General features: G+C 41.6%; 1 protein-coding gene across 4 annotated transcripts in view; it reads right to left on the minus strand.

Moving 5' to 3' along the window:
* Nucleotides 1–1,063: 1,063 nt before the first annotated feature.
* The window catches only part of ESYT2 (extended synaptotagmin 2), a 310,854-nt gene continuing 288,022 nt past the window's right edge, over nt 1,064–23,895 (minus strand). For all 4 annotated transcript variants that reach the window (XM_029588514.1, XM_029588510.1, XM_029588509.1 and 1 more), the window contains 2 exons: nt 8,564–8,613; nt 1,064–8,471 (listed from right to left, as the gene is read on the minus strand). In XM_029588514.1, the coding sequence (XP_029444374.1) occupies nt 8,426–8,471; nt 8,564–8,613 (96 nt within the window). In that variant the 3' untranslated portion in view covers nt 1,064–8,425. The remainder of the gene's footprint in view (nt 8,472–8,563; nt 8,614–23,895) is intronic.

Below are 23,895 nucleotides of genomic sequence, written 5' to 3' on the forward strand. Positions count from 1 at the left end.
ATCTTGCAAGACGGTCGGCGCATCATCCGGGGGCGGTGCCGTGGGCGTGGTTTCGGCCCAGGGGCGTGGCCACGGCCTCCGGACCTGCCCCCGGACCAGAACATGGCGTACGGCAGCCGGCCTGGCACGCAAAGTTACACCTGCTTCGAGCAGGCGTAACTTGTGCGACAAAAGTAGGGGGGGGAAGGTGGGGGGAGGTGGAAGGAAAGTTCCCTCCGAGGCCGCTCCGATTTTGAAGCGGCCTCGGAGGGAACGGGCAGCGCGCGCAAGTTGCACAAATGTGCACCCCCTTGCACGCGCCGACCCCGGATTTTATAAGATACGCGCGCACGCTATGTTTTAAAATGTACCCCTTTATGTTTGAGTGCTATCAGAATAGCAAGGTGAGCTGCATTTGTTGTTCTGTATTTGCTTTCACTGTAAATAAAAGTGCATGTTAAGGAAACAGCCAAGAGTCTGCATCCATTGTTTTCTTCACCTGTTACCCAAGTTGTTATCACCCATGTTACTACACCTGGATTGGCCACTGTTGGAAACAGGATACTGGGTTTGTTGGATCTTTGTTCTGACCCAGAATAGCAAACCTTTTGTTCACTAGGATCTGTATAAGCTGGAACTATCATGCTTATAAAATCTGGCTGGAAGGGAAATGAAGCTGCAGTTCAGCACCATAAGACTTTCTTATATAACTTATTAACTTTTATTTTTTCCCTTATCTCATCCCCTGTTACAAATCAAACCCACCAACATCATCCTGTGGTATATACAGTAGGACAAGATTTGGCTCCTCCAGTAGCTCTTCCAAAATTGTCTTGCCTTGCCCACCAGCTATCACCATTACAGATGTTGCTGGTTTTGCACCTGAGCCAATCTAACCTCCAAAAGCTGGAATTCCAGGCAGGAACTAATATTAGATCTTCCATTTGACTCAGTCCACCTATTTCACATTCTATTCTTACATTAATGCTGATTTTGAGTGTTCTTGTTGCCCTAAAGCTTTGAGTCCAGAGAAATTATACAACATAGATAATTTCAGCTCTAATCAAAGGCAGCAGTCAAAAAATTAAAATCTCAATTCTTTAATCCAAATCCAAGTGATATACACTGATTCATGTTCAGATTACAACATCTTTTAATGGCACAGTGCTTGTCTACTCATCATTGAAAAAAAGCACATTTTAAATAGTTTTTTTTAATAACATAAAATATAAATGTAGGTGAATACTGCAAACAAAGCATTTTTTTTATACATGAATTAAAGATACCATTACAATTTAATATTTTAAGGCACAGGATAAATAAACTACATGTGAAAGTTAATCATAATTGACAAACAGAACTCAACTAGATGACTGTTCATTTTTGCCCACATAGAAAACCCCTTTCTCCCCATTGAAGAGATCAGGTGTAGATGTTGCCATAAGACATTTTAACAACAAAAGTAACTCAATTGCATCATTCCATTCTCATGTTTGTGCTAATACCATCCATTGTATGTCTCCAGATTTGGCTTTTGCTTCAGGCTAATGACGGAGATGTGATTATTCAGTATTTGGCAGACTGTTTTCTTGTAAAAGGGTGACCATCTTCTCCCATTTACTAAATACTTTACCTTCTGACGTCACAACTTCTGCATGTCTAAACTACAGGATCTACAGTTTGTCTGTTAAATGGACTACTGAATATATTAGTAAACTGCAGCACCATTTGGCCTGGAGATGGACCACAATATTTGAATTAGTGATTTGCTGAGTTATGTACTCTCTCAATATTTAGCACAAAGTTTTATTCCTTTTTTTGAGGAGACTATAAAGAACAAAAATAATTTATCATGCATATTTGCCTATTTATATATACATTTTGCGATCCATGAGATACAGCCAGGCCATGCAGAGGAAGAACAGATGAACTGGAAAAAGATGATCGACAATGCAGGCAGATTTGTGACATGCGGGGAACAAGTATTGTGGTGATCCAGGAAGGACCTGGAAAAGAGAAAGCTCAAACAGTGGAGCATAGGTAAGAACATTGGGAGAATGGCATTAGAGACTTAACAAGCTGATGAATATTCAGTGATACTGATGTTCTTTAGGGTCTCAACTTGATCTGTAAGTACTAGTGCAGGTGCAATGTGTCAGTAATCAACTGAGGGAAGAGCCAAGGCTGGGAGTTCTTCTTGTACTGGGGTCAGGTGAGGCTCACCATATCAAAGTTTGTCAGTACATGTTTTAAACAGTATGATAAGTAGAAATTATCTGAAAATATACATTTTATTGTTACTATTATCACAGTTATCAGCACGTTCTTATATCCCTCCTATTTTAAGAATGTTAACAGTACAAAAGTAAAAATATTTTTTTCTATTGCAGATATCAAATTGAAAAATTGAATCACATGTGCAAGTGTGTATACATAAATTTATAAACACTTAAAAGTACACTAAGGAAAGTATTCCTGTACATGAATAATATGCTTTAATATTTTGTGTAGACATATACACACACAAATATATATGATATATGTTTTATTTTGGAGTGTTGTGAGTGAGAATGAATGCTTTTTATCACTCTAGAAATACCTATTGTACATATCTTAACAACTAGAAATCCTGCAGTGTGTAATTTCAATTATGAGTTACTTTAGAAATTATATTTTAGTGGACTAACAAGAAAACAATACACAGAAGTTATTTTACATTAGCTTTCAGTTATCTTACAAGTCCCATCTGCAGTTTGTCTTTGGAGCACTGACAGAAAGTAGATTTTGCAAGTACCCATTACAAAAAATACTCAATTTAGGTATCTTCAAAGAAATATACTTAATTTGCTATGGCAAAAATATAATTATAAGCAAAGAGATCTTAGAATTTATTTTAGAAAATGCTATTAACTGTGCATTCAAAAATAATTATATGAGTGTATCTGTTATTTTCACTAAAGTTACTGATACTAGTATGATTTCTTAAATCTCTTTATCAGCCCATAAGATTTACAAGCTTGCAGGAATTTAGTCCGAGGGAGCTGGAACTGCACAGGATCCTGCCACAAGCCTTTAAATGGAGATTTCTCCGGATTCACTGGCTCACACCAATCACTCAGCTGTGCAATGAAATACATCAATTGTTTATGAACATAAGCAGTTTCAAACACACATACCAAGGTATAAAGTTGTCTTGCTACAGTAAAATAAAATACTTCAGTATAGCATTATATTACCTCAGACCTGCTAAAAAGCAGTGAACATCCCTAAATGAAAAAATATTTAGCATATAAGGAATGTTTTATTCTTTTCTTCTCAGCAAGTTGGTATTCAAAATTAGATGCTGAGTAAAAAATTTCTCTGAGGGACATAAATTTTGAAGGAGAGCTGTTTTGACAAGTAGGACTCCTTCCACCCCAAACTGTTTATGGGTATAGATATGAAGAATAGTCAAAACAAGGAAAAACTGCATCTAAACTATGAGAACATAAACCCTTTTCTTCATTTTTTTGTAAACAGTGTGGCATGATTCCTCAGTCTATAAAACAAAGCAAGTGCAAATAATATTGTACGGCTTCTACTTGAATGGCAGTTTTGGCAGTCAGTTGAGGACTCTGCTCAGCTTCCTTTATAGTTTGCATAACTTAAAATGCCATTAAAACCAAAGATTGGTCAAAAAACTCAGTCAATTGCTATTCAGGAAATTCCCCATGAGTGGGATTTCTGAATTCTTCTACCCTCATTGCCTGTAATCTGATTCACAAAAAACTGTGAAGAAATAGCAAAGCTCCAGAAACACAAAACACTCACCCACTTCTCCCCTTCAAAAGAAAACCAAAAAGCAGTCAGAGTTCATTAGCAGCTAAATCCTGAAGGCAGCAAACATACCCCCACTAACAGTTTAGTAAATACAACACAGTTTATTGCTTTCTCATTAATTCTTATTCTAAGAATATTTGACTCATTCTCTTAGAATGCTGCTTCCTAATTGGTTATGGGATTCGTCTTTTCCTGTAAGTTACAGAAGACAAACAGGAGTTACTATGGCAAAACCTTCTAAAACACTCTTCCAGGAGAGGGTCATTTTCAAACAGCCCATATTGGTTGAACTCTGTGAGTACTTACTTCATACCCGCAGACGTTACCCTGAATTTTCAAAGCTGATTTATGAGCACAAATCTGCTTTGAAAAATATGCGGATGTGCACGGAACCCGTGCCGACAATGTACGCACAAAGTTACACCTGTGCACAACGTCCTGGGTAATTTTTTTAAAAAGTCATTTGTGCGCATAAAACTGAGTTGAATACACGTAAAAATCCTTTGGAAAATTACCCCCTCAAAACAATTCTTATAATAGCTTCCTGGTTGGGCATTTTTAAACATTTATATTCTGACAATTGCAACTCTGAAGCACTTTACATTCAGATACTCTTATTCTATTTATTTATTTATTTCAGAGGGCTCACAATCCAAGTTTGTATCTGAAGCACTAGAGGATGAAAAGTGGCTTGCCCAAGGTCACAAGGAGTAGGAGTGGGATTTGAACCCTGGCTTATTCACAGCCTGCTGTTCTAACCCTTAGGCTACACTCTTCCACTTAGTTTAAGTTACTTTTCTAGTGTTTGCAGAATTGCTCCAGATCCCATCTTCCCCCACCCAAGCTGTTCATTTTTCCAGATAATGATATCCCACCCTCCACTGATTATGATTGCTTAAAGGAGGACTACCATGGATATCAGAATGTTAGTATAAATAAACTTCAATTACTTAACTGCAAGAGGCTGAGATTTTGGAATCATTTTTTAAAAAGTGGTTATTTTTCAAAAGTACCATGACAGTGGGAATTTGGTTTTTAATGTTACTGGAGGCATGAAATTCCTGTAGTGACATCACCCCAGTCCAAAATATAGGGCTGCATTTCTGCAGTGACAACAGCAGGAATTATTCATGGATTCATTGATTCAAATATGATTTCCTACCTTAGCATTATCAATCTTAAGGCAACATAGAATCCATAAAATCCATTAAAAAAAAACCCCAGTAAATTAGTAGTCTGTCCCCTTAATTCTTAATCCCAATTTGCACTAATACTAAAATAGCAGCCCAATTGCTGCAGTTCTACCTGAATTAATTACATTCTTAAAAAAAATATTTTTAAAAAGGAGACACAGTTCTTAAAACATATGCCATTTCCAAAATCACAGCCTTTTCTAGGGAATGATTATAGGGGGTTCACTTACAATAACAGGTGGTACATCTTTAAGCACTCTTCCTTCAGACTGAAAAGTTTTTACCATCCTTAAAAATGCTTTAAAAAAAATTGCAAATATACATGTGCTTAAATAATCTAAAGTGTTCATCCTAAAGAGGTATCTCAACCTAGGTGGTAATTCAATATATCACTACACTGATGTGCTACCCCAAGGTATACAGTATCAAATATAACCAGAGTGTGCCTTACATCCTGAAAAGGAAAAAACACCTTTGACATTAAAGGTTCAATTTTAAAGTATCATGCATAAGATTGTTGGCAAACAATGTATAAGTTTTACCACATTTTCTTGAAAATTTATGCCCATAATTTTTGAATGTGAATATGTCCAAATCTCTCTCCCCTCAACCCTGGAATGCCTCCACTCAATCCAGGTAAACTTACACAAATGTACGACACACGTGGATAAGTTTACCCGCATACTGGGAGAGCAATGTTATAAAAGGCTATTTCTGCTTGTCCACACAATTTTACCTGCAAAAGTCCCTTTGAAAATTAACCTGTAAATGTTATTTTCCTTGCAAACACATGAACTTTTTATTTTCATGGTTGCCTTCTAATAAGGGTGACCATATTGAAAGGGCCAGACTGAGCCAAGTTCTGGCTTTGCCTTATTACATGCATGGAAATGTCATTTTGACTGTCCTACGAAAAAGAGGACTACATCTGCATGTTTGTAGTGGGGTAAGCCCAGGACTACCACCACATTTTACTTTTGACATGGCAATATATGGTCACCATGCCTGAACCAGGAAGTCTCTGCAAGTGTGCTCATAGCTCTGCAGGGAAACAAAACATGGTGCACACTCAGCTTATCTCATGCCAAAAATACATTCATTTCCATTCTAAGTGATTTTTTCCTTTGCAGGATACAGACTGCTATATGTTAGTACTATATACTTGCAAGTAACATTCAATTAGCTAGCTTTTGAGTCTGCCAGGTTGACATGGTCGTTTAAAGAAGATGGGATTTCACCATCTAAATTTTCCTATAGAATGAGAGAAGTTAAGTGCTCATATATTACCAGAAAACATAAATAATAATTAAAATCGGTCTATTGAAATGCATGTTTGATTCAGAAAACATGCCACTCTTTGGTACTAATACACTAACACTTTCACAAGCGTTAACACAAAATAAAAGTGCTAAGCAAGTGCAATCTAGTTTGCATGCATATTAGTTTGCAAGAGTTTTAACGTATAAGCCATGCTAATGAGATGAAAAACTGCTCATTATTTGTTAGTTCAGCTAAAAAAGTACACACACATGAACTGCTTCAAAGATTCATTAGTCTGTATAATCTTCCTTTCATTAACATCGTCTGTTAATATGCATAGTAAACACTAATGTCCAAATTTTAAAAGGCCCATGTGTGTACAAATCGGGGGTTACACGCGCATTTTAGAACGGGCCCAGCCATGGGCATAACCCCCAATAAAGTCAAGTCAATGAAAAATCCAACTAAAGACAGCAACTTCACTAGTATATATTTCAATACATTTCATAGGTAATTACTCACGGATGTTAAAAATTGGAGGGAAAAAAAGACCTCAGCACCTCTAAGTCGCCATTAGCGGTTCGGACCGCAGCAGAAAACCATTTGGATGTTGAACATTGTGATTGAGAAGTAATTGCCTTGACCCAGCCACACGGCGAAACGTTAGCTGACGTCTGTTTGGTTCAATGAATGGATACAGTACACATCCGGCTTACTACCAGCATTATTTAAAGTCAGATAAGTTTCAATTGTTATCGGGTCCGGAATGTGGATAAGCATTATATTTAAAGAGAAAAGCACAGCTTGAGTTTAAACTAGAAATTTTTAAGAAAATACAAAATGAATATATAAACATTCTTATTTTCAAAACTAATAAAATGAATTTGGAGGTTTTTTTTTTTTAAGACCCGTGATTGTAAATTACCTCTCAAAATGCTGTATGTTCTGCTAGAACAAACATGAGGTGCTGAGATCTTTTTTTTCTTCCAATTTTTAACATCCGTGAGTAATTACATATGAAATTTGTTGAAACATAACCCCTAATACACACACAAGTGCCGGGCCTGCTGAAAGGGGCAGGATCTGGACAGGGAGAAGCGGGGTGGGAGGCAGGCCGGGACAGCGCCATTAAGACACTGTCCCGGGGAAGCGTGCGCCAGCAGGCGCGTGGCGATTACTTCTCCTCCTTTATTGGAGCGGCCTGGGAAGGAACTGGGGAAGCCCTACTTGCATTGCTGCACGTATTATTCTAAAATTCCCCCCCTCTTGCACGGAACAGGCCCCCCCGCCCGCACATGCACGCGCGGACATGAGAATCCGGCGCACATGTGCGTGCAGGAAACATTTTATAACATGCGCGTGCTGAAGTACACGTCCATGTGCACGTGCCAGGAACCGCGCGCACGACTTTTAAAATAGACCCCCTAAGTTTATATGTGTCACCAACTGATAGAGTACTTTGGCATATCAGCGTCTGTCTCTCTTCTTATACTTCCTTCTCCTTAGTTCTCAAATCATTTCCATGGACATCATTCTTTTGTAGGACTTTCTAAAAGATGTTTTCATAGTTAGACATGTAGAAATATAGTAATATTTTGTCCATTTTAGTTTTAGCCTTTTTCCACCAAAAGCCCTTGTCTTATCTTCCAATAGTGCCTGTAAATATGTCTGTGTTTCAATAAACAGTTATAGGTCATATAAAAACATTTTGCTTGCCCAGTTAAAAAGAAAGAGAGGCTTTTATAGTACTTGTCCTTAGAATTAAACATGCATGTGGATTAAAAAATAGCAATTAATTATATTGTTTTCTTTTACTTTCAAATGCTTTTAAAAGAATAAAAAAATAGCACATATTTACATGGTATACATGGGTGATATACAAAATGAGGCAGGAGTAGAGCATAACAGCTCTCCATTCATATAGGACACTTGCCACGCAGGTCAATTTCATTATAACACCCTATTGCACATTACAACAAAAAATGAAATATTTATAGCAAATTAGGTTCTAATAAGGAGATTTGCTATAATCTGCATTAAAAGAGGATTTTAAATATAAAACTGTCGGGGCTTGTCAAATAACTAAACAAATGGAACTATAAAAATAATATTGGTACATCGGCGAGAATAATGCAGTCACAAATTGTACAAGCTGGAGAGCTCCTGGTCTGCCTCTAGGTTGCAGCCTGCGGCCTTGTACCGTCTTCTGTTAAGTCATACCTACAAGAAGAAAAGAGGATTTCCTATTCAGTAAGCCAGAGCTGCAGTGCACAAGGAAATCACAGGAGCTCCACCTGGAAACTGCTACTCACCACTGGGTCCAGCCTTTGGCAACTTCTTCAGATGTCAGCTGTACCAACAACTGGAACATAAAAAAAGGAAGCCAACTGAATAGTAACCCAATATGCTACTCAACCAATATGCAGCACCTCAGAACAGCCAAAGGATTCGTTCTTGGCTTTTCCCTAATCGGTATATGCTTCTGATGCTAAATTTGGTATTCGCATTTACTTTTTTAAAAAAATTAATCTCAACATTAATCCAAAATACAAGCATATTTACACTGCAAAAGATTTTCACAAGTTTCCCAGCATAACAGATCACTACAAACTTTTTTCATCGTTTCTTATAGAAACTGCCCCTCCACCCCCACCCAATTCCAATTCACTCTTCAATCATTAAGGAAGAAGGAACAGATAACGCTTTTACAACTGAGCAGGGAGCTTCAAAATTCAATTCGCAATAAATTTATTTATTTATTTGCAGTTTTTATATACCGACAATTGTTTAGTAACCTCACATCGTTCACAATTAACAGAAACATTGCAGCTGTGCCAACTAGAACGAACATGTGCAACAGTGCTTTACAATAAACAATAAACTTTACAATAAACTTGTTAACGAACATATACAATAGTGCTTTACAATAAACTTGTTAAGCAGTGGGGGGGAGGGGAGAGAACAGTGGAACAATGAAAGGGAAAAATAAATAGTGGTACAAAGCAAATTGTTATCTCACTGAATTTATAAGTCTATAAATAAATAGAATGAAATTATCTACTAGATAAGGAAGCCCTGACCGACGTGCCGCAAATGCGCAGTAGAGAGCAACTCTACCACTCATGCGCGGGCCAGTTAAATGTAAGACATTGATAAGACAGGCTAAGAGAGAATTTGAAAAGAAGTTGGCTGTAGAGGCAAAAACTCACAGTAAAAACCTTTTTAAATATATCCGAAGCAGAAAGCCTGTGAGGGAGTCAGTTGGACCGTTAGATGATCGAGGGGTTAAAGGGGCACTTAGAGAAGATAAGGCCATCGCGGAAAGATTAAATGATTTCTTTGCTTCGGTGTTTACTGAAGAGGATGTTGGGGAGGTACCCGTAATGGAGAAGGTTTTCATGGGTAATGATTCAGATGGACTGAATCAAATCACGGTGAACCTAGAAGATGTGGTAGGCCTGATTGACAAACTGAAGAGTAGTAAATCACCTGGACCGGATGGTATACACCCCAGAGTTCTGAAGGAACTAAAAAATGAAATTTCAGACCTATTAGTAAAAATTTGTAACTTATCATTAAAATCATCAATTGTACCTGAAGACTGGAGGATAGCAAATGTAACCCCAATATTTAAAAAGGGCTCCAGGGGCGATCCGGGAAACTACAGACCGGTTAGCCTGAATTCAGTGCCAGGAAAAATAGTGGAAAGTGTTCTAAACATCAAAATCACAGAACATATAGAAAGACATGGTTTAATGGAACAAAGTCAGCATGGCTTTACCCAGGGCAAGTCTTGCCTCACAAATCTGCTTCACTTTTTTGAAGGAGTTAGTAAACATGTGGATAAAGGTGAACCGGTACATATAGTATACTTGGATTTTCAGAAGGCGTTTGACAAAGTTCCTCATGAGAGGCTTCTAGGAAAAGTAAAAAGTCATGGGATAGGTGGCGATGTCCTTTCGTGGATTGCAAACTGGCTAAAAGACAGGAAACAGAGAGTAGGATTAAATGGGCAATTTTTTCAGTGGAAAGAGTGGACAGTGGCGTGCCTCAGGGATCTGTATTGGGACCCTTACTTTTCAATATATTTATAAATGATCTGGAAAGAAATACGACGAGTGAGATAATCAAATTTGCAGATGACACAAAATTGTTCAGAGTAGTTAAATCACAAGCAGATTGTGATAAATTGCAGGAAGACCTTGTGAAACTGGAAAATTGGGCATCCAAATGGCACATGAAATTTAATGTGGATAAGTGCAAGGTGATGCATATAGGGAAAAATAACCCATGCTATAGTTACACAATGTTAGGTTCCATATTAGGTGCTACAACCCAAGAAAGAGATCTAGGTGTCACAGTGGATAACACATTGAAATTGTCGGTACAGTGTGCTGCGGCAGTCAAAAAAGCAAACAGAATGTTGGGAATTATTAGAAAGGGAATGGTGAATAAAACGGAAAATGTCATAATGCCTCTGTATCGCTCCATGGTGAGACCGCACCTTGAATACTGTGTACAATTCTGGTCGCCACATCTCAAAAAAGATATAATTGCGATGGAGAAGGTACAGAGAAGGGCTACCAAAATGATAAGGGGAATGGAACAACTCCCCTATGAGAAAAGACTAAAGAGGTTAGGACTTTTCAGCTTGGAGAAGAGACGACTGAGGGGGGATATGATAGAGGTGTTTAAAATCATGAGAGGTCTAGAACAGGTAGATGTGAATCGGTTATTTACTCTTTCGGATAGTAGAAAGACTAGGGGGCACTCCATGAAGTTAGCATGGGGCACATTTAAAACTAATTGGAGAAAGTTATTTTTTTACTCAACGCACAATTAAACTCTGGAATTTGTTGCCAGAGGATGTGGTTAGTGCAGTTAATATAGCTGTGTTTAAAAAAGGATTGGATAAGTTCTTGGAGGAGAAGTCCATTACCTGCTGGTTAAGTTCACTTAGAGAATAGCCACTGCCATTAACAATGGTTACATGGAATAGACTTAGTTTTTGGGTACTTGCCAGGTTCTTATGGCCTGGATTGGCCACTGTTGGAAACAGGATGCTGGGCTTGATGGACCCTTGGTCTGACCCAGTATGGCATTTTCTTATGTTCAATCATTAAGGAAGATGGAACAGATAACGCTTCTACAACTGAGCAGGGAGCTTCAAAATTCAATTCGCAATAAATTTATTTATTTATTTGCAGTTTTTATATACCGACATTTGTTTAGTAACCTCACATCGGTTCACAATTAACAGAAACATTGCAGCTGTGCCAACTAGAATGAACATGTGCAACAGTGCTTTACAATAAACAATAAACTTTACAATAAACTTGTTAACGAACATATGCAATAGTGCTTTACAATAAACTTGTAAGCGGGGGGGGGGGGGAGGGGAGAGAACAGTGGAACAATGAAAGGGAAAAATAAATAGTGGTACAAAGCAAATTGTTATCTCACTGAATTTATAAGTCTATAAATAAATAGAATGAAATTATCTACTAGATAAGGGAGCCCTGACTGACGTGCCGCAAATGCGCAGTAGAGAGCAACTCTACCGTGCATGCGCGGGCGAGCACGTCGGTCAGAGCGCAGCGTGCCCAAAAAAAAATGGCGCTGGGTCCAGGAGCAGGAGCGGCAGTGGCGAGGAGCAGGAACGGGAGGAGCAGTACCTGCGGCGGCGGTGACAAGCAGGAGCAGGAGCGGCGGCGGCGACGACGCGCGCGAGGGAGGGACACCACACGGGGATTGAAAGAGGGGGAGTGAGTGAGGGGAGGGAGGAGAGAGTGAGTGGAACTGAGGGGAGGGGAGGAGAGAGTGGGGGGAGGGGGAGGGGAGGAGGCAGGAGAGAGTGAGGGGAGGAGGGAGGAGAGGGTGAGGGGAGGAGGGCGGAGAGGGTGAGCGGAGGAGGGAGGAGTGAGGGGGAGGAGAGGGTGAGCGGAGGAGAGGGGAGGGGGGAGGAGAGAGTGAGGGGGAGGGAGGAGAGGGTGAGCGGAGGAGAGGGAAGGGGGAGGGGAGGGTGAGCGGAGGAGAGGGAAGGGGGAGGAGAGGGTGAGCGGAGGAGAGGGAAGGGGGAGGAGAGAGTGAGGGGGAGGGAGGAGAGGGTGAGCGGAGGAGAGGGGAGGGGGGAGGAGAGAGTGAGGGGGGAGGGAGGACAGGGTGAGCAGAGGGGGGAAGGTGAGAGGGAGGTGAGGGGAGGGAGACTAGAGGGGGGAGGTGAGAGGGAGGGGGGGTAGAATGAGGGGGAGCGTATGGGAAGGAAATGGACCGAAAAAATGTTTTTAAATGTTGCCCGTTGTTACGGGCTTAACGGCTAGTAAGTCTATAAATAAATAGAATGAATTTTATAAAACACAATTGGAAAAGAGAAAAGCTGGGTATGAGAGAAAGAAATGGGATAGAAGTCTTATATACAATTGATATACAATCGATATGAATAATTGCCAACAAAAAGTTAGGTGTGGTGAGAAAGAAAAAGGGGATGTACATTTAAGTAAATTAGTGGGCAAGGCTGTAGAAGTAATGGAGAGAGGAGAGCGTAAGGGTTAAGTATAAGCCTGTAGGAAAAGCCATGTTTTCAGCTTTTGCTTAAATTTTATTGGGCATGTTTCTTGCCGTAACTCAACTCAGACCAAATTGTTCCAACAGTTTGGTCTGGCTATGGTTATCGCACGCTTCCTAGTTGACTCAAGAGTGGTGGTTTTATGTGTGGGGGTGTGTAGGGTGGCTGCATGTTGTGTTCTAGGGGTTCTGGAGTGTTTGTGGAAGTAAAGTTCATTGTGTAGGGTCTTGTGTATTAGAGAGAAGGTTTTGAACATGATTCTCTGCGCAATGGGGAGCCAGTGCAGATCTCTGAGTATGGGAGTAATATGTTCCGATTTGCTGGTGTTGGTGAGAATGCGTGCTGCTGCATTCTGAAGCATTTGTAGTGGTAGAATGGTAGTTTTGGGTAGGCCTAGGAGAAGGGCCTTACAATAATCAACTTTCGAAAAAATGAGGGATTGCAGTACAGTACGGAAATCATGTTGGTAGAGTAATGGTCTTAATTTTTTTTTAGAGTGTGTAGTTTGAAGAACCCATCTTTAATAATGTTGTTGATATGTTTTTTTAAATTAAGGTGGTTGTCTAATGTGACTCCAAGGTTTTTAACAGTGTTAGGGATGTCAGGAGAAGTGAGTGATGTGTGAGTGGCAGCAATTGTGTTTTTGTGATTCTGTGGGGAAATGACCATAAGTTCTGTTTTATCGGGGTTAATGGCCAGATTGATGCTAGTAAGGAGATACTAATGGCGGTGAGGGCAGTATCCCATGTTTTAAGGGCATCATTAAGGGAGTCAGTGATGGGGATAACAATTTGTACGTCATCCGCATAGATGAAGTACAAAAGGCCAAGTTCTGTCAGTAGGTGACAAAGATGGAGGATATAAATATTAAAGAGAGTAGAGGAGAGGGCAGATCCTTGTGGTACTCCGTGATTTATATTGTATGGTTGCGATTCATGGTTTTCAAAATTGACTTTATATTGCCGTCCTTGTAGGAAAGCTTCAAACCATTGCAGTGGGGTGTTAGCTCTGCCAATTTCCTTGAGCCGTGTAATGAGAATGTTGTGATTAATAGTATCGAAGGCCGCGGAAATGTCAAGCATGGCTAGTAGGAAGGATTGACCTTTGTCGAACCCAGTAAGTATGAGAAGATCATAAAGCATACACATGAGCAGTATCATGAACATCTAAATCTATTTTGCATTTCCACAGGTTGTGATCCAAAAACATCAGTTTCAATTTAGGTGACCTCAAAGACATGGTTTTATGTTCCAATATAAGGAGCTTGAACGCTCAGCTTTCTACATGTTCAGATCCGGCCTTTTCTTTTCAACCATTTTTGTATAATTTATGAAATTTACTAATGAAAGCATCTTCTCCTGTCTACCGCAACTCCCTTGCCTGTAATAAATACCATATTGTGTCAAATACTTTGTGGGAATTTATTTTTACAGGATTTTTTGTAAACAGTGAAACAAAGATACATTGTCTTGTGCATATTTTAAACATTTAGCTGAGTTGGATACCTTTGTCTTACATGCTCTCCAAGGTTAGATTATTTTTTTACGTGAAATCCTAAAATATTGTTCTCGAAATATCACATTTTCCTCCGTACAACTGTATCATTAAAGGTATACTTGTACAAGCATCTTCATCTACATTTATTTTAAGATCCATTTTCCAAACGTCAGCCATAACTTTATATATTCTATAAATCTGGTTGGAAAATAGAAACTTATAAAGAGTAAAGAACTATATCCAGCTTTATTAATCTTGGAAATGTTTTTGAGATATGCTTAGTCATGTTCTCCTTAAAATAATTTTGTAATTTCTAACCTCAAAATAAGCTAAAGGATCTCTTTTGTGAAAATTTAACTTCAACAAACAATATTCAGATGTATATATGTTTGTATTATTTGTTATTAATAAAATAATTAGTTACTCGAATTACGACTGGTCAAGCCCATTATACCCTGGCAGCCGCAATAACCTATCACAGGAATGGAGGCAGCATCCCCCCAATATTGAAAAAAAAAAAAAAAAAGCACACAATAAACCACACATCCACAACATAATAATGCAATAATGATGGCTGCAGCTTTATTATAGCAGCAAAACAACAATAAAATTAAAACCTAAGTACACGAGCCACAATGAAGATCATATCGGATCAGAAGGTAGACAAATTGGATGTAGTGCGTTGGTTCTGAACTACAGAATCACCACTAACAAGCAAAACCCTGCCCTTCCGAGAGGCATCTCACTTGGGCATTACCGGTCAACCTGTCATGCACAAGCAAGGCGACTGCTCTGACAGACAGGGACATCCGGACTGATGCCACACTGTGTAACCCTTTTTCCAAGGAGTCAGCTGATTCCAAAGGGCACACAAAAGTATTTGTTTCTGGGGATGTCTCCACTAGTTCTCTCTCTCCTTCTGCTTGTCCCCAAGGTGTGGGTCCTTTTCTATGAGAGTGAAGGCAGGCCTTCTTGGTCCAGATGGTGGTGTGAATCCTTCCCATTGGTGTGTGTTCCTTCCTGTCACTCTCTCTGTTTCTGTGATGCATGGACAGACAGGCCGGACACAAGTTTGGGTGCCCAAAATTAATTTATTGATTTCTTCAGAAGTAACTTATGACTGAAAACTGATTTTAACTGTGCGATGTTACAGCTGGCTTCCTTATTATGGGCTCTTCAAGTGAATTTGATTACCACTTCTTTGTGGGTAGGCATTCTAAATCTTAGGTTCCTATTGGTTAGGCCTACCATTCCTGTACTATGTACAGTAAGCAGCCCCAGGGCCCACGTATAAGCAGAGGGACTGCCTGAGTCCCAGAAAAACTCTACCTTTGTCCATAAAGACCAGCCTGCATCACCCAAGCCCCTTAGGTTGGAGATCCAGATGGGGTCTCCCGATCTTGCTCCTTACTCCTGAACTCCTGATGGATGGACTTCTCTGAAGGAAAGGTCGGATGCAGCAGGAAACTGGCTATCCCAGCCCAGCTTCCCAGTGAGGAGGAGGGGATCAAAAACCTCCTCACAACAAAAGATGGAAATACTGAAAAGCCTAAACCTTCCCCTGGAGTGAGACCATCACTGCAGCTCGCTCTTTTACTGGGAAAGGGGCTAGCATGTCTTCAGATCCCTGGCTACCAGGGAGTAGCCATCGCCAGGAAGGACCTAGATTTCACTTCCTGTCCAAACATTCTCAAAGCAGTAGTAATCTTAAGCAAGTCTCTCTCTCTCTCTCTCTCAAAAATGGAAGGCAGATCCTTACAGGCTGGAACAGTGCCCTGTAAGAAATCTCCTCTAACCCAAGTGAGACGAATAAGGCCTCACTAAGAGAGGACAAACAAAAAAAAAGTTCTTCACTCCTCAAACTCCAAACCAAAAGATCTCACCTAACCTACTCCTAGTCCTCACTTCAATGCAGGGATCCCATCACCTCAGACATCCTCAGGGGGAGGCGATGATAGGAGTTATACAGCAGAGAGGGAGATACCATCTTATCACAGGGATCTAGGGCCATCTGGTGGAGACCCATGGGGTCTCTACACCTGCTGTCACCTGACCTTGACAACAGACACTTCCAATAGTCAATAAGACCATAATTTGATCATTCAATTCACTACCCCTGGGCAAAAACTCCCTATAGGCTTGGATTCTTAAGAATACAGATGAACAAATTACAAGGAATTGATATAACTAGACATTGTTAACAGACAACTGAGAAACACTCACGAACAAAAAAGTGTGAAGGTTAGTGGGATTTAGCAACAGTTATGGCATAGGAAACAGGCTGCAAAAGGGACGGATCCCCAGGCTGCTTGTTCCTATTATCCTTCGCATGTTGCCTGATCCAGCCCCTTCCCACCTCTAAATTAAAAATTTCCTATTGGGCAGTTTCAGTTCCTCTCACAGCTGATCCCCAAGACTCCCTTCTCTGCTCTTCCTTGATCCCAGCCTAACACTCTCTGGCCTTGCTATCACCGGATTGTCATCGCTCTGGAGACATCAAGTCGCGTGGGACACATAAAACATGGCCGTGTCGTTTGTCACCCCTGCACAACTCCGGTCACCCTGAGTTACACCGTCCCTCCCTCCTGCTCTGGATGAGCAGATGCCATGATACCTACAGCGTCAACACACTCTGCCTAGCACCGCATCCTAAATTAAATATATTCCCCCTGTGGGGGATATCAGAAGACCTCCCATGATAAAATCATCAGGGTCCTTGCATATCTACACATATATTGCTGACTTAATAATTCTAGAGGCCACTATTGTTTAGTGGTCAAGTTATCTGGTTAAAGTTAGCTGGATAACTTGACCTGTATATTCAGTGGAAGAAATGTCCCACTGAACATATTAGCCTAATGCTATCCAGCTATATATAACCGGATAAATAAAAAACAAAAAACAAAAAACCCCTAACCGGCTATGTTTGAATATAGCCAATTAGGTTTTAAGTTATCCAGCCTTGTGTGGCCGGATAACTTGCTACTTAAACAGATATCTTTAAAAGATATCCAATCCAGTTAAGTAGTGCTGACACACAAGCTAAAAAAAAATGTTAAGGGGACTTTGGCCCAATTCTTACCCCCCTACCTCAAATTTCATGCACCACTTCCTGAAATATATAAAATCGCTGCAGTCGGCAGATCGCTGCCCCCACCCCAACCCATTCCTGTTTTAAAACAGGTATGGATTCAGCTATGTCCCCCCCTCCCAGGCCCTCCCACTTACCTGCAATATCAATAGGCTGGTCCAAATACCCCATCTTACTGGACCCCCTCATCCCACCCCCCAATATTAAAATAACCTACCCCTCCCGGGAACAAGGTCTCAGCTCACCCACTCCTGGCGATCCAGCGCTGTGTCTGCCTGAAGCAGAGCTGGAGATGTAAATTACCTGCAGGTTATGCTTCCAGCGCTAGAACAGGAAGCTGTGTTTCAGACAGTACCTCGGTGGCTAAAATTTGAGCCAACTGATTCATATACAATACTTTAATATCTTAGTAAATAGGTCCTGCAAAGCCTTACATTTGAAGTACATAATCCAGTAATTTCCAAGAAACTACTGAACACCTTCTCCGCATCAAATCCAATTAACACCGAGTCTAGAATATAGAAACATAGAAATGACGGCAGAAGAAGACCAAACGGCCCATCCAGTCTGCCCAGCAAGCTTCACACATTTTTTTTCTCATACTTATCTGTTTCTCTTAGCTCTTTGGTTCTATTTCCCTTCCACCCCCACCATTAATGTAGAGAGCAGTGATGGAGCTGCATCCAAGTGAAATATCAAGCTTGATTAGTTAGGGGTAGTAGGGGTAGTAACCGCCGCAATAAGCAAGCTACACCCATGCTTATTTGTTTACCCAGAATATGTTATTCAGCCCTTATTGGTTGTTTTTCTTCTCTCCTGCCATTGAAGCAGAGAGCTATGCTGGATATGCGTGAAATATCAGTTTTTCTTCTCCCCTGCCATTGAAGCAGAGAGCTATGCTGGATATGCGTGAAGTATCAGTTTTTCTTCTCCCCTGCCGTTGAAGCAGAGAGCTGTGCTGGATATGGGTGAAGTATCAGTTTTTCTTCTCCCCTGCCGTTGAAGCTGAGAGCTATGCTGGATATGCGTGCACAATCAGTTTTTCTTCTCCCCTGCCGTTGAAGCTGAGAGCTATGCTGGATATGCGTGAAGTATCAGTTTTTCTTCTCCCCTGCCGTTGAAGCAGAGAGCTATGCTGGATATGCATTGAAAGTGAAGTATCAGGCTTATTTGGTTTGGAGTAGTAACCGCCGTAACAAGCCAGCTACTCCCCACTTTGTGAGTGCAAATCCTTTTTTCCACATTTCCTCTTGCTGTTGAAGCTTAGAGCGATGTTGGAGTCACAGTAACCATGTGTATGTTTATTGAATAAGGGTATTATCTCCAGGCAGTAGCCGTCATTCTGGCGAGCCACCCACTCTTCATTGACGGCCTCTTGACTTTATGGATCCACTGTGTTTATCCCACGCCTCTTTGAAGTCCTTCACAGTTCTGGTCTTCACCACTTCCTCCGGAAGGGCATTCCAGGCATCTACCACCCTCTCCGTGAAGAAATACTTCCTGACATTGGTTCTGAATCTTCCTCCCTGGAGCTTCAAATCGTGACCCCTGGTTCTGCTGATTTTTTTCCTACGGAAAAGGTTTGTCGTTGTCTTTGGATCATTAAAACCTTTCAAGTATCTGAAAGTCTGTATCATATCACCTCTGCTCCTCCTTTCCTCCAGGGTGTACATATTTAGATTCTTCAATCTCTCCTCATAAGTCATTTGATGAAGACCTTCCACCTTTTCTTACTCGATATTCCTCTCTCTATGCAGCCCAGCATTCTTCTGGCTTTAGCTATCGCCTTGTCACATTGTTTCGCCGACTTCAGATCATTAGACACCATCACCCCAAGGTCTCTCTCCTGCTCCGTGCACATCAACCTTTCTCCCCGTAGTGTTCTCAATATAGCCTTAATGACATGTGAGATACAGTGGGAGAAGGGAGAGGATGGTGGGTGGAGATGCTGAGCTCTTAGCTTTTTATACAACCGAGATATGATTTGTGAATTACTATTTGTAGATGCAAGATTTAGATCAAAAGTTATATCATTGTGAATAAAAAAAAGTCTTACCTGCAAGTATTTTTTTATTGCCATTATGTAACTGTAAGTATGCCCATCCCCGACACACATTCTCTCTCACCGGCATGCCACAGGACCCACGCCGTTCACGGTGAAGATGAAGGCCGCGGAACACAGGGTCCATCCATTTTCGTCTTGAGCAGAAAATAGCAGCGGAGACCCCGGCATGCTGCGAACGGAGCGCATCCCGCGGCACATGCTCTGTTCGCGGCGAAGATGAAGGCCCGGGCACGCCGATCGCGGCACACGGGGGCCTTCCCTTTTTGCCACGAACGGCGTGCCGGGCCTTCATCCTCGCCGCGAATGGAGCCTGTGCAGCGGGATGCGCTCCATTCGCAGCATGCCGGGGTCTCCGCTGCTATATTCTGCCTGTCCCACGATAGCCGCTGTCCTTCGTACCTGTTGTAGCCGGTGTTGTCACTTGGCTGCTGTACGGCGTGTTTGAGCCTCCAAGGCGGCCAGGGAAGCGCCTGCGCCATCTATCGGCGGGCTGGGGAACATGCGTGAGCACTGACGGACACACTACCAAGCCCGATATATTATAGTGCCATCTATCGGCGGGCTGCGGAACATGCGCGAGCACTGACGGACACACTACAAAGCCCGATATATTATAGCGCCATCTATCGGCGGGCTGGGGAACATGCGTGAGCACTGACAGACACACTACAAAGCCCGATATATTATAGCGCCATCTATCGACGGGCTGCGGAACATGCGCGAGCACTGACGGACACACTACCAAGCCCGATATATTATGGATGTTAATATATATGCAAACATTTTTATATCCTGATTTAACAACGAAATAGGCCTATAAGAACAGGAGTCTTGGATCTCTACCTGTTTTTGCTATCACAGTAATAATCACTTTCCCTCATTTCTTCAGAGTTTCCAATATCTGGTCCCTTATTATTTTGTAAAAGTTTGTAATTAGATGTCCGGTTCCAGTGATTTGAAGTTATTAATTTCTTGGATGACTTTAAAACAATCTCCTGTACTGTAATTGGAGCATTAAGCTTTTCCAGGATGTAGTTGCAATAATTTTGGGACATTTAAATTAGCCATAAAACTCTCTCAGATTTGCATATTATCTTTTTCTACTTCATATAACCCCTGATAAAACTGTTTAAAAATATTGCATATTGCTGGCGTAGAGGCATGGAAATTTCCGTTTGTCCTTTAGAGCTCTTATAAATCATTTCCTAGCCTGAACCTTAACTAAATTGGCCAACATTTTACCTGCCTTGATGCTACAGAAAAATATTTTTTGTTTCAAAAATTGTAAAGAAACACTTGCTCTTTGATGCAATAAATCATTCGAAAGTTTCTGAGTGGCATACATTTTTTCTCTCACTTCCACTCTGTTCATATTATTCATTTATTTTTGTATATATCAAGTAACTTCTTCCATTCAATGTCATCTTTGTTTACAGCGTGCTTCTTGGTGGACACAACTAATAATTTCTCCCTGTAATACAGCTTTGTCCATCTCCCAAAAAAGTGTAGGGATTGCCTTATACTGTACATTATTTAAATTGTCTTTAAATTTCACATACTGAAGTAACCAAACAGGCATCTTCTAATTTACAGACCTCAACCGAGTCAGGTGTAACTGCCTCCTCTTGCCTAACCATAATTACCCCCCTCCCCGGTAACCTCCCATCCCTGTCCCAAATTTCTTCTTGGAGGTGAAGAAAACAAAAGCTAGACCGATGCCTTGGAAATAATTTTATTGAACAATATTGAAAGTGCCCGACTCTGGCCGAAGTTTCGTCCTATGGCTGCATCAAGGGCTCTTTCGTGTTTTCAACATATAGAGACAAGGCTCGATGTAAATACTCAGCTAGTATTTACTGGTATGGTATTTCATAAAGGTTTACGTATATCCTTGAGAATGGATGTTATATGATTTCATATATTGCCCAATTGTAGGAATCTTTCTGTGTCCAAAAACGGGGTTCTATGAGTAGGTATTTGTTTAAAGCAGAACTTCTCAAGATATCCTTAAGAAGCAGGACATCATTCGGCCGCAGCAAAGGTCAACTGCATACAAATTAATTACTAAACATTTACTAGGAGTAGCCTAGTGCTTAGAGCTGCGGGCTACGAACCCGGAGACCAGGGTTCAAGTCACTTTTACCCTCCATTGCCTCAGGTACAAACTTAGATTGTAAGCTCTCTGGGGATAGGAAAATACCTACAGTACCTGAATGTAATCTGCTTTGAAATGCTGAAAAAAAAAATGTGAAAAGCGGAATATAAAAATCTAAAATAAAAACATTAATTACTAATATATTCTCAATCCACAGGGGTGATCACACCCATTTATCAACTGCTCCAAGGAATCATGCTACAATGCGGTTCTATAATGAGGCAGGGTGAGGCGGCCGTTTCAGGTGGCAAACTTTGGAAGCGGCAAAAACTGCCCCCCCCCCCAAACTTCTCCAGCGGTTGCCTCACCCTGCCGCCAAAACAAAGAATTGGCACAGAATTTCCCCCCCCCCCCCCCCCCCCCGCGGAGCCGTGGTCTCCTTCATGGTTGCCATTTTCTGTGCTGAAAATGGCAACCATGGAGGAGACCCCCGCTCGCGGCCTACATCAAGGCCCCGGTGTGCCCTGTGATAAAGGAAGATGTCCCGGAGTGCGGCGCGGCAAAGATCAAGGTCCCGGCGTGCCTTGCGGCGAAAATCAAGGCCTTGGCATGCCACGTGGTGAAAATCAAGCCCCAGTGAGAGTAAGTGTGTGGGTGTGTGTGAGAGAGATTGCGAACCTGGGGGTGTGAGAGAGAACATGTGTGAGGGTGCTTGGGGGGGGGGGAGGTGAGGAGAGAATGTGCAAGGGTTCTTGAGTGTGGGTGCCAGAGAGAGCGAGCTTATGGGGAAGGGGGTGGGGGTGTGATGCCATCTTTGCCTCAGGCGGCAGATTGCCTTGTTGGTGGACGCAGGGTCGTCAAAGCCTTGATCCTTAGGTAATCCTGCAATTCAATACTGATTACTAACGCAGTTCTCTGTGGGGAAATGAAGTCCTACTCTATAAAAGAGCAGGTGTCACTCATTAAGCATGCCAACACAATTTGGGTGATACACAGGCCAATTCCGGCCGTCAAAGCCAAAGACTTGACAGGCAACTCATGTTGCTGTCACCCACTGATGCAATGTAGGAGCAGAAATACCATGCTACTTGGTATTCCCTAGCCAGCTAGCTTTCAAGAACTGCTGCACATGCCGTACACCCTGGTTTGTGGTCAACCCCTGCCACCAGCCCATGGTAGTGACACCTCACTTTCCAGGGATACCCCACCAACCTAGTGGGCTATATCTTACAACCACGAATGATGCCTAGAGTTCCAACATCCCTTGATGCTCTTTGATGCTCTTGTTCAACGACTTGGCAAGCCATGATAATGCTAAAAACATACTGCATATTGCTCTGGAGATAGCACAACCGCTCTAAGCCACAGGAGGAAATGGCAGATTGGCACCACCATATGTGATTACCTCCATTTTGGAATATGTTGAGCACTGCCATGTGCCTGTCAAGGCCCCATCCCGAAACATGCCAGAGTATAAAGGTGCAAGAGCTGCAGGACAGGACCACATAGAAATCATTTTGCTTAGCCATGCAGCCTAGGGCCACATTGAACTGCAGTATGCCCGCATAGGAATATGGTGTTCCTGAATTACATCACCTTGATTTACATTTGTAAGAAATGCGATTCATCAGATCTAATACATAATAATTACTTGACCCACAAGGAATCCTCTCTCAGTCATAAATAAATAGCACATACTGAAATAATTCCAAAACTGCAAGCCTATGAGGACTTTGAAGGGAAGGGACGAGGCAGGCCCCACTGTAAACAGCACAAGTTCTGAAATGAGGATGTATAACCGCTGTGAGATGCAAAAATAGACCTCTCATAAGGAAAAGCACTGGGTCTATAGTCTATGTGGGAGCACGCCCACCTCGAGTGTGGGGCTATCCAAACCGCAGGAGACAAGTTTATTACCCATGTCTTAATGTCTGGACTGAATGGTGCCAGATCTGAGGTATTTTGATATGGCATCATACCGTGCATTGCTTCTCTGAGAACTCAAAGGCTTGCCCATCCACCCAAGGTACCAAAGCAGGAGCCCAGATTAACTATATCTGAAATTGACCTATACAGTTGGGCAGGAAGTAGGGATCTTGTTGCAGGGTATTAACATAAGAACATAAGATTTGCCCTACTTGATTTGCCCCAAAAAACGTCACGCCCAGTATCCTATTTCAAAGAGTGGCTAAACCAGGTCATGAGTACCTGACAGATCCCAAAAGGGGGGAGGGGGGGGGGAACGGGACATGTGAATTTTTCTTTCCATGGCAAAAGGAAAACTTTGAAGAATTGGCTGCCTCTCCTGTCTTCCAAATTCTTAAAACAAAT

Source organism: Rhinatrema bivittatum, chromosome 2 (assembly GCF_901001135.1).
Source record: "Rhinatrema bivittatum chromosome 2, aRhiBiv1.1, whole genome shotgun sequence".
NCBI classification, from domain to species: Eukaryota; Metazoa; Chordata; class Amphibia; order Gymnophiona; family Rhinatrematidae; genus Rhinatrema; species Rhinatrema bivittatum.